This window comes from Sorex fumeus, unplaced genomic scaffold (assembly GCF_029834395.1).
Source record: "Sorex fumeus unplaced genomic scaffold, SorFum_2.1 ptg000036l, whole genome shotgun sequence".
Taxonomy (NCBI): Eukaryota; Metazoa; Chordata; class Mammalia; order Eulipotyphla; family Soricidae; genus Sorex; species Sorex fumeus.
The window spans coordinates 8,299,574-8,311,622 of NW_026606093.1; the positions used below are offsets into that span (position 1 = coordinate 8,299,574).

Below are 12,049 nucleotides of genomic sequence, written 5' to 3' on the forward strand. Positions count from 1 at the left end.
GTCCCTTTCTTTCTGATGCATTTCATTTAACATGATACTCTCCATGTTGATCCACTGATGTGCAAAAGAAATGCAACTGTTTTTTTACAATTTTTTTAATTTAAATTTTTTTTAATTGAATCGCCATGAGATACAGTTACAAAGCTTTCATGATTGAGTTTCAATCATACAATGACAGAATACCCATTCCCCCCACTAGTGTGCATTTTCTACCATCAATGTTTCTGGTATCCCTCCCACCACCCCCACCCCATCCCAAGCCCTTCCTCTGTGACAGGAACCTTCCTTCTTATTCTCTGTCTGCTTTTGGGCATCATGCTTGCAACTGATTTTTTATATGTTGACTTTGTGCCTTGCTACTTTAATGAATTCTTGCAGCTTTTTGTGTAAAATCTTACATAATTGTTTGTGCTGATTTGTTACAGGCATCCAGTATTCAAACATGAACCCCACCGCCACTGTCACTCTCTCTCCACCATTTTCTCCCTTTTCCCAATCACCCCTCTTGCCTGCTCCCATATCAGGCCCATAATAATTTATTTTATATTGCTTGTTAGTACTAAATGGCTAATGGAGTGATCAAAACATACTTCCTTAAAAGAAAATTTGTGAAAAGAGTTGAATATCCCCATGGGGAAGTAAGTCCTTGTCTGAGGGCATAGTAAGCTTTTTTTTTTTTTTTTGAATACTGCTATTTATTCAGCCACTGATTTGCTGATTGAATTGGGCATGAACTCCACCTTAATTGTTTTTCAAATTTTATTATTATTTTTTTATATTTATTTATTGAATTACTGTGGGAAAAGTTCTAAGCTTTCAGGTTTAAGTCTCGGTCATACAATGATCAAACACCTTTCCCTTCAGCAGTACTCATTTTTCACCACCAAGAACCCCAGTATACCCCCCCCTCCTACCCCTCCATATGCCTGTGAGGCAGATGATTTCTACTTAACTCTTCTCTACATTGATTACATTCATTATTTTGACAAAAGATGCACCATTATTGTTTAGAATTTCGCCCCCAACAATCAGAATTGCTGAAAAGGCATTGTGAAATATTTTGTTTTCTATAGTTGGTTATGAGAATCATATAATATCACGCCGCCACGATTTTGGATTTCTGCAAAGAGCCAGATAATTACGAGATTGGTTTCTGTGTGTCTGGTGTTATGGCCATGCCGGAGAGCTGCTTGTGGGGGGTAACTCGTGACCTCGGTAGGGCGTGAAGGACGTGCCGGTACTGCCCCCCTTCCCATGAGACTGCAGTTGTCCTGTCACCAACGACTCATACCTGGTTTTCCAATAAGCTCTGAGCTGGCGGCCACCTTGTATGCAGTCCAGATGCATTTCTGCCAAAAGCCGCTGGGTTTCAAGATTTGTTTCTGAGTCTCCGGTATCATGACTATTAATCAGCTTGATTAGGAGCCAGAGAGGCCGTTTGTAGGCGGCGACTCGGGTCTCATTGGGGTGGGGAGGAAAGGGCCGGATCCACCCCCATGTGGTGAGACCCCATGTGTCTCATCACTGCAGGCCCAAACCTGACTGTCTAGTGGCCTTTTAGAGGATGGTGGTCACCAGGCCACCAGGGGGAACAGGCCAAGGCACGAAACCTATTCCCACCTGGAGTGGCCCAGCGCCAGTGACCTACTGGAGGAACAGGACACATCTCTGCCAAAAGCCTTTGGGTTCTGAGAATTGTTTCTGAGACTCTGGGATCATGGGGCCATTAAGCAGTTCGACCAGGAACCTACTGGAGGAACAGGACACATCTCTGCCAAAAGCCTTTGGGTTCTGAGAATTGTTTCTGAGACTCTGGGATCATGGGGTCATTTAGCAGTTCGACCAGGAACCATAGAGCCCATGCCTCCGGTTATATAGCTGAGCTGGAGGTGGTTTGTGGGTGTGTCTCTCACATACCTAACTTTTGGCCATTTATTTTCTTAGTAAACTTTGTCCCAAGTTTTTGGGGTCTAGCCAAAGGCACAGCAGCAATTTGGGGGTATCTGAAAGTCTGACGTTGCCATCAGGCTGCTGATGCACTCACCTCACAGGTACAGATTGACCTGCTGGCGGCACCATACTCCCATACTAAACTATTTTTGCAAGCTAAGCTTTCTGTGGTACTGTTCTTGTTTTGTATTAGATTCCATCTAATCTGGTGTGCTCCTGGCAGAAGTCCGTGTCAGAGAGTTCGAAGATGTCCTGTTCCTGTGAATGTAGCCCCTTGCTATGGAAAATCCTGACTAGTGAAGTGGGCAGCCCAGCCAGAGACAGGGCCCGGCTCTGAGGTGTTGGAGCGGCTGCTGGCCTGTCCTCCTCCCGATCACCCTGGAGGTTTCAGCTATGAACTGGTGTCTGAGAAATTTTTGCAGTTTGTTGATCTCTTAAGATTTATTTGAGTCTGGAACAAGGCTGAAAGATGAGCTTCTGTGGCGGTGTTGGCAGGATGTGGAACCCTCTGATTGCTAAAAATACACTTTTTTGACTTAAACTTTTTGTGGGGGAAGGCAATGTATTAGTGATGCTTAGGGACTGTTCTGCCGTGCCGCTTAGGATTTGCTCTCTGTTCTGCTCTGGGGAGCATGAGGTTCTCGGTACCAAACCCCGCTGGCTCTGTGCCCTATCCTTACAGCATGTCTCAGAGGGAATCGCTGATTTCATCTTCTTGGCACCAGTTGAATTTTTGTATGTTTATATTCCGCATTTCATAAAGTTGTGAAAGTTTTGTATTTCTCTTTTTCTCTCTACTTCCACCCCTCCCCCTTTTGGTCCTTCTCCCAGTATAATGTTTGTGGTGCTGTGCAGTTTCCCCATCTTTAAAAGCGTTCACTCAGTTCTCTGAGTAACTCCAACCCATTATTTTTTAATACAGTCTCTGTACCTTTTTCTCTCTCTCCTTTTATGACTGTAGCATTGTAGCACTGTCCTCCCATTGTTCATCGATTTGCTCTATCGGGCCCAGTAACGTCTCCATTGTGAGACTTATTGTTACTGTGTTTGGCATATCGAATACATCATGGGTAGCTTGCCAGGCTTTGCTGTGAGGGCACGTTAGTCTTGGTAGCTTGCTGGGTTCTCAGATAGGGGCGGAGGAATCGAACTTGGGTCGGCCGCGTGCAAGGCAAACGCCCTACTCTCTGTGCTATCGCTCCAGTCCCTTTTAGGACATTCACAACTTTTATGTTGGTTCCTTTGGTATTATCCCACAGGTCCCGTGGACTCTATTCTCTTTTATTCAGTTTTCCTCCTGTTTCTAAGCCTTGGAAAAAAATGTCTTATTCTAAGTTCACAAGCTATTTCTTTGCCTGCTAAAATTTTGCTTTTGGATCTTTTTAGTGAATTTTTCATTTCAGTTTTTATTTTAAATGTGAAACACTTTAAACATGGTATAGTAGGTGAGAGATAATACAGTAGCTAGGGTTCTTGTCTTAAATGGGAAAAATATGAAAAATGAAGGGGATGATATGAAATCTGGCCCTTTAAATCCCTGGAAGTTCCCTTAGCCAGAGTACAAGGAGTTTGCAAAGATGGTGATGGCGGGAGGCACAGTAATCAGAGTTGTCTTCCTCTCTGCACCAGTGCGATCAGAAGCAGCTATCAGTGTTCAGGGCACACAAACCTCTGATATGTGCAGGACAAAGTCCTTTTTGTCCAGACTGACTCTCCCACAAGTATGTGCTGGCGGCTCCAGGAACATGCACAGCTGCCTGCCAGATGACTAGAGGTGAAGGACACGGTGCTGTCCATATTTTTCTTTGGGGGTTGAAAGCCTTCAGCAGAGTTCAGAGTTAGAAGATATATCACCCCAGTATCTGCCAGTTTAATTGTTATTTAGATGCCCCTCCTTAAATAACTCATTTTTCAGTTTAAATCCCTCAAATTACATAACTCAGATTTGTAAAAGGCCAGATTTTTTCTTTTTTTTTCTTTTTCTTTTTTTTTTTTCTTTTTTTTTTCCCCTTTATTTTATTTTATTTATTTTAAAGTTGTAGATTTACAATTTTTTGTGCTTTGGTTTCAATTATACAATGATCAGATACCCATCCCTCCACCAGTGCCCATTTTCCGCCACCATGGATAATATCCCTCCCACCCCCATCCCCCCATCCCCCCTGTCTCTGTGGCAGGGCAATCCCCTGTGTTCTCTCTCTCCTTTTGGGTGTTGTGGTCTGCAAAAGAGGCATTGAGTGGCAAACATGTTCAGTCCATAGTCTACTTTCCACATGCATCTCCCCTCCTGGGAGGATCCTCCAAACATCCTTTATTTGGTGCTCCCTTCTCTATCTGAACAGCCCTTTCCTCTAGGATACCCGGCTGAAGGCCAGATTTTTTCAAAAAGAAAATTATACATATACATGCCTGAAATTCAAATGGTAACAAATTATAACGTCTCCATCAGTCTTTCCGAAGTTGGACAGTACTGCACAAACAACTCCTCCCTCTCCCCCCAATTGTCAAGGCACTGAATGTTTCAGGGAGACACTAGGAACCTTGGGAACAGTTTCTCTGTGTTTAAAGAAGTTGGATTTTCTGGGGGGTGGTGAGGGGTGGGGGTGAGCACTGAGATCCCCCCCTTCCCTCCTTTCTTTGTTTTTATTTTATTTAATTATTTAATTAATTTATTTATTTTGGTTTTTTGGGTCACACCTGGCAAATGCACAGGGTTTACTCCTGGCTCTGCACTCAGGAATTAACCATGGCGGTGCTCAGGGGACCATATGGGATGCTGGGAATTGAACCTGGGTCGGCCACATGCAAGGCAAATTCCCTACCTGCTGTGCTATTGCTCCAGCCCCCCCCCCCCCCCCCTTTCTTGAAAAGGAAATAGGTATTAAGGAACTTTTGGTCTTCATTCTAGTCCTTTTAAGTTATTACCCTTGTAAGAGCAAGGGCTACTTCTTTTATGATCTTATCCTTAATAGGAATTCTATTAACATAGTCTAGACATACACATAAAGATAAACATATTTCATTCATTTTTCCCTTTTCACTTCTTTTTCACAAAATTGGCAGTTTTTTTTAAATTAGGGAATGACCTTAATTAGAAGAAAACTAGGATATATAGCATCTGTAATCTGTCCTATTCTTTTAAATGATTTCTTAATATTTCCTGGCTCTAGATTATTATGTAGAATTTAAGCAGTCTTCTAATGATGATATTTAGATTTTTTAAAAATCATTTGTTATTATGTGTTATATATGTTGCTGATACATGTGTTAGGTTAAATTGAGTGATTGTGGGTGAACATATGTGTGCATGTTCGTGGAGCAGCCAGCACACACTTGTGGGAGAGTCAGTTTGGACAAAAAGAACTTTGTCCCGCACATATCAGAGGTCTGTGTGCTCTGAACACTGATAGCTGCTTCTGATCACAGTGGTACAGAGAGGAAGACAACTCTGATTACTGTGCCTCCGACCACTGTTGATAATATATATTTCTGGCATAGGTGTTCCAGTACTACTAATTTTACTAGTAAAAAATTACTTCTAGTTTGTTTGCCGTTATTTCAATTACAAAACCCTAACTTTTTTGATAAATGTTTAATACATGCAAAGTTTTAATTTCTCTTTAATTTGCTGTCTGCCTAAAGTGTGCAACAATAAAATGTATGATCTCAAATTTCACCGTTAACTCTTTCTAAGTCATTGCTTGCTTCAAGCTAAATGAAGGCCAGAACTTCTGTTCAATGACGCCCCCATCATTCCTCAAGCACTGCTTGACAGTTCAGTTCATATGGAAATCTTCCTTTTGCTCCCTTCCCTTTTATCACTGTTGCTGTGGCAGGGTGTTTGCCTTGCATGCAGCCAATATGGCCGACCCGAGTTCGATTCCTCCACCCCTCTCGGAGAGCCCAGCAAGCTACCGAGAGTATCTCGCCTTCACGGCAAAGCCTGGCAAGCTACCCGTGATGTATTCCATATGCCAAACACAGTAACAACAGGTCTCACCATGGAGACGTTACTGGGCCCGCTCAAGCAAATTGATGAACAACGGGAGGACAGGGACAGTGACAGCTGTGAATCACCAGAGGTCACACCTATGTGGTCATTGTCTTGTGCACTGCACCACCTGGTGGGAGGCGAGGGACGGGATTGCACCCTTAGATATGGATGTGCACATTGGCTGAGGTGCATTGACATCCCACACTTGGTTGTGGCCTGGTGTTCCCAAACAGCAGAGCCATGAGCTCACATTCAGGCCTGAGTCTGGGCTCATCCTCAAAGTCTCTATCTTGAAGGCAGCCACTTTTGCCTTAGAGCTGTACCTGTACCTTAGATTTTTGAATAAGTGAGCATAGTTTAAGTAATTACTTTCTTTCAGCAATTTTTTGTCTTTTCATTGGAATATTATTTTATTTATTTATGGGGGACCGGGCTTAGGGCAACATTCAGCTGTGCTTGTGTTCTACTTGCTCTGTGTGCAGGGATCATCAGGGAACCACATGTGTTGCTGGGGGTTAAACCTGAGTCAGGTGCCTGCAAGGCAAGTCCTTTTCTTGCTAAACTACTTAATGGCCCCTATCAGAAGTACTTTTAGAAACTAGTGATCAGCTGGGTTTCTATGGGATTTAAAAAAAATTATCATTTATGAACTGTTGTTCTAAAATAAAAGTGATTGTGATTGCTTTGGGAAGTTATTTTCAGTAGTTTCAAAACCATTCTGAGGCATCAGGGACAAAATATTTTTAACTTCTGAATGTACAGCCCCTTTCTAGTCCCTTAATAATACTTAATATGGGTATGCCCATCTCACTTCCAACAGAATTTTTTCTCAGTGTTTTTTACAGATAGTGTAAAGAATAGTTATGGAACATAACGTTCCAGCAACATCTTAATCTAGGGTTAAATATAATTTTGAAATGGAAAAGACCTGAAGGCTTATGTTGCCCAAACTTTATGGTCTTTATGCATAATAAAAATAAAAGCATTTCCCCCCCTCTAAGATAGCTTGTATGTAGTACTTTTCTTGATGAATCATGCCAGATTAGTGGGTTTCTGTACATAGTCATATAATATGCTATGTATTCTGTTGGAAAGCAATGTATGATTTCTAAATTTTTTTTTTAAAGGCAGGATCCACAGCACCATTGTTTGTTGATCAACCAGAAGAACCTGACTCAAATCCAGCGGATGGCATAGAGTTATTTGAGGACAGTCAACTCTCCAGTCGCTCTAAAGCAATAGCATCAAAAACCAAAGAAATTGAACAGGTAGGAATCCAGACATCTTAAAATACATCATCTTTTGTTCCTGTCACTTTGCACATGGTAGTTTAATAAATATTCATTAAACATTTTACTTTGTCCTTTTACTTCCTTGACTCTGTGAATAAAATTTTAAAATGTATAAAAAATAGTTTTGATAGAGTAACAATTTTATCAAATTTATCATTATTTTTATTCTTTATTAAAATTTTATTTGGCGGTTGAGGCGACACCATATGGTTTTCAGGGGTTACTTTTGATTCTTTGCTTAGGGGATCACTCTTGTTGGGGCTAAGGGGATCATATGTGTTGTTTGGGATTTAGACCAGGCTTGGCAGCATGTAGACAAGTGCGTTACTTCCTGTACTATTTCTCTGCTCCCCTTTAAAATGTATATCCACTTAAATATAAAGTAAGCTTCTTAAAAATAATACTTTAATTGATATAAAACTTTTTATATTTATGTACATTTTATACATTTATAGTATACGTTTTATTTTATATACATTTAAAACTTACTAAATGTTTTATAGAGGGGTTAGAAGAAAAGTTAAATATACCAAATTATTAGCAGATTTTATTTTGAATGTTGGGACTCCATATATTAGTTATGTTTTTCATTATACTTTTAAGCAGTTTTCAAATATTAAAAATAAAAGATATGCATTTAAACTGATCCTGATAGTAATACTGTTATTACTAGTAATAATTAGTAATAGTAATGGTTATTACTGTTCTGGAACATTCACATCTTTTTGTTAATAAAATTAGTCTTCTTATAGAATAAAGGTAAAGGCCCTCCCGTTGATCATCAATTTGCTCGAGCGGGCCCAGTAACGTCTCCATTGGAGACTTTGTTGTTACTGTGTTTGGCATATCGAATACGTCTTATAGAATAGTTACAGGAAAAACCTAGCTGAATCAAAATATAATTTTGGAATGAAAAATCTAGAGGATTTATCATACCTAGTATTTAAAAAAATTCCTCTTTGAGGCTCATTATGTATACTCATTGGACTTAGGAAAATTGAGAATATGTTTTCAGTATGGAAATATGGTCTATTTCTTAGGGTATTAGCACTTTATGGGGACTAAATGAAATAAATGAAATGTGAAAGGGCTTTATAAACTTTAATTGTTATGAGTTGTTTTATTACACACCAATGCTTTAACACGTGTCTTTATATTATGTTTTATGTCTTTTAAAAGTGTTGGAAATTAAGAGCAAAATAAAATCATTATTTAAGAATCATCATAAGAATCCTTGCTAGTTCCATATTAAATGAATATGACTGGTAGAAAAACTTAACTGACATAACAGAAAAATGTTTGTTGCATTATTTTTTAATACTTCTACTCTAATTATTCCTCATAGTTGATTTAGTTGATCTTGAAAAAGTGGGTTACGGATCAGATAAGGAGGGTTACCAATCAGGTAAGGAGCGTTGTTTGTTAGTAAGATTATTTAATACAAAGCAGGTATTTATTTTTTTACCAGTCTTACTGAGGTTCCAGGACTTACAACACTGTTATTTTTTCATGAATGTATCATTCCAGTACCACACCCACCACCATAGTGTCTATGAGACAGTTTTTATATTACTTTTTTTTAAACAAAATGTTTGTCTTTTGGTCACAGCCAGTGATGTTTAGGGGCAGTGCTCAGGGGGAAACACTTGGGATGCTGGGAATCAAGCCTGGGTGAACTGCATGCAAGGAAAACGCCCTACCCACTCTGCTATATCACTTCATAGATAACTATTTGTATTTAACCTGTAACTAGGACTGTATCTCTGTTTTCATTTATTGACTCTTCACGCACATAAGTTTGACCCTAAAACATGATGATATTACTAGCAAGGACTGATGGCCTAAAGAAAATTTTAGCGCTGGAGAGATACTACAGTGGGTAGTATCTTGCCTTGCACGTTTCCGACTAGGGTTCAATTCTCAACACCACAGATGTTCTGCTGGCTGCCAGGAGTGATCCCTGAGCACAGAGCAAGGAGTAAGCCCCAAGAACTTCTGGCTGTGTCTCCATCTCCCCCAAAATAAATACAAAAATAAATTATTATTTCTTGGCTAGGGCACTGTGGTTTTACTTATTGGCAAATAAAATTTTAAATACTGGGGTTGGAGAGATGATACAACAGTTAAGATGTTTGCCATGTACACAGCTGACCTTGGTTAGATTCCTGGCACTGGCAACCTCCTCCCCCTCCTCAAAGAAAATGAGATAAATCCCTTGAAAGTCATAAAGATAGCAAATAATAATTGCTCTATAAGGTTTTGTTCAAAGTTATGGTGATTTGGGGACCTGAGAGATAGGACATGGTTAATGCACTTGTTTTACTGCAACCAACACTGGTTTCATCCCTGGCGTCATATATGGTTTGCTGAGCACCATTGGGAATAGGTGTAGCACTGTAGCACTGTTGTCCTGTTGTTCATCGATTTGCTCACGTAGGCACCAGTAATGTCTCCATTGTGAAACTTGTTACAGTTTTTGTCATATCGAATACACCATGGGGAGCTTGCCAGACTTTGCCGTGTGGGCGGGATATTCTCAGTAGCTTGCCAGGCTCTCTGAGAGGGCCGGAAGAATTGAACCCATGTCGGCCGCATGCAAGGCAAACGCCCTATCCACTGTGCAATTGCTCCAGCCTGGGAATAGGTGTAGCTCCCTAAAAAGAATGTTATAGTCATTTTGAAAACAAAAAAGTAGTTTTAAGATTTTCCCTCTCCCTTTTCTGTTTCCAAATTCTGCATATTTTATTTTTTAGGAATTAATTATCAAATTGATAGGAATATTATAGCACTGTGGCACTGTCCTCCCATTGTTCATTGATTTGCTTGAGCGGGCACCAGTAACGTCTCCATTGTGAGACTTGTTTTTACTGTCGTTGGCATATCGAATACGTCACAGGTAGCTTGCCAGGCTCTGCCATGCTGGCAGGATACTTTTGGTAGCTTGCCTGGCTCAGAGAGGGACAGAGGAATCAAACCCGGGTCAGCCATGTGCAAGGCAAATGCCCTGCCCGCTGTGCTATCACTAAAGTAAAATGCAGAGCAGAAATTGGAAGACTGAAGGGGGCTGGAGTGATAGTGCTGTGGCTAGGGTATCTGTCTTAATCGTGGCCAGTGCAGATTTGATCACCCCATATGGTCCCCAGAACCTGCCAGGAGTGATTCCAGAGCACATAGCCAGGAGTAACTCCCGAGAAGCACTGAGTATGGCCCAAAGTGCCCCTCCCCCCACATTCACAAATAAAAAGAATTTGACTGAAGTGTATGAACTGGTGACATAATGCTTTATTGTCATCTTTATTTACCTATAATGGCAGCAGTTCTTCTGAAGTCACTAGTCTAAATGCAGTTATAGTTTTATGGTCCCCCCCAAGCTCACAGAAGTGATTTCTGAGCACTGGGCCAGGAGTAAGCCCTGAGCACTGCTGGGTGTGGTCACAACTTTCACCCTTCTTAATAAAAACAATAACAACAATGTCATACAGTGTTGTATTTTGGATAGAATTTTTGTCCTTTATTTGATATTTTATCTACACAGCCACCATGCTAGATAGGAAGTATTATTTCGTGGAACCTTTGAAATAATGACATATGAATTCAAGTACAAAGTTTTAAAAATTTCTCTTAGCATATAGATTGGTATGCTTTTCCTCTTATCAAATCACTCCTATGTCAGTTTTTTCCCCAAGTATATCTACTCCATGTCTCTTGCTGTTTGTGGAAAATATTGAATTACAAGGCTTAGGGCTGGAGCAATAGCACGGCAGGTTGGACATTTGCCTTGAAGTTGGCTGACTCTTTTCTTCATCTACTCCTTGTGGTGGGGATCTGGGCTGTTTCTTAATGTTGCTGTGGTAGTATGGAGGTGGGTCCCTCCAGTTCACTATCAGTGACCCACCTGTTGCTGCAAGGGACGATGCTAGGCTCTGTTGATGATGGTCTTCTTTTTCCCTCTTTAAAAATGCTACCTCTTCGGTGTGCCTCTGTGCCTTATGTGGGGCCACTAGTACAGATTCAGCAGATGTGTTCATTAGGCTTGTTCAGATTCTTGTGTTCACCATTATTTTGGTGAGTTTGAGGAGTATTTTTATTGGAATAGATTAGTGGACTTTTGGCGCAATGTGTTTGGGATAGCCAGATTGTCCTCTTCACAATTAGGTAATGAAGGCTGAGATCTGAGTCCAAAGTGCTGGGAAAGGGAAAAATAACTGGCCACGTGCCCTGGAGGATACGCCCACTGCGCCGAGTAAGTGTGTGTGGGGGGGTGTGGGCTGCTTCAGTGCCTTCGTGGGGCTTGCAGTTCACTCCTGATGCACTCCTAAGACTTATGGGGTTCCTCTTTGGCCATGTGCTCAGAGGGCACCTCAGCGCAGAAGTGGACTTTTCAGGATCCCAGGGTCTGGTAGCTGGGTACGCAGCTCTGGAACCACTGAATTTTTTTTTAAATGAATCACCGTAAAATACAGTTACAGACTTATAAACTTTCGTGATTATGTTTCAGTCATATAATGTTCAAGTACCCATCCCTCCACCAGTGCCCATTCTCCACTACCAGTGTTCCCAGTATCCCTCCTGCCATCTCCACTACTTCCCACCCCCTGCCTCTGTAGCAGACACATCCTCTCTTAATCTCTCCTTTTGGATATTATGGTTTGCTTTATAGGTACTAAGTGGTCATCATGTTTGGTCCATAGTCTACCTTCAGCATGTATCTACCATCCCGAGCGATCCCTCCAACCATCATTTACTTAGTGGTCTCTTCTCCATCTCAGCTGCCTTTTTCCCCCAGCACATGAAAGCCGCTTCCCAGCCATGG

The 12,049-nt window shown here is 41.1% G+C and overlaps 1 protein-coding gene across 4 annotated transcripts in view; it reads left to right on the plus strand.

Moving 5' to 3' along the window:
• The window catches only part of PPHLN1 (periphilin 1), a 141,235-nt gene that overhangs the window by 105,825 nt on the left and 23,361 nt on the right, over positions 1-12,049 (plus strand). For all 4 annotated transcript variants that reach the window (XM_056117890.1, XM_056117891.1, XM_056117893.1 and 1 more), the window contains one exon: positions 7,072-7,212. In XM_056117890.1, coding sequence (XP_055973865.1) covers positions 7,072-7,212 — 141 coding nt within the window. The remainder of the gene's footprint in view (positions 1-7,071; positions 7,213-12,049) is intronic.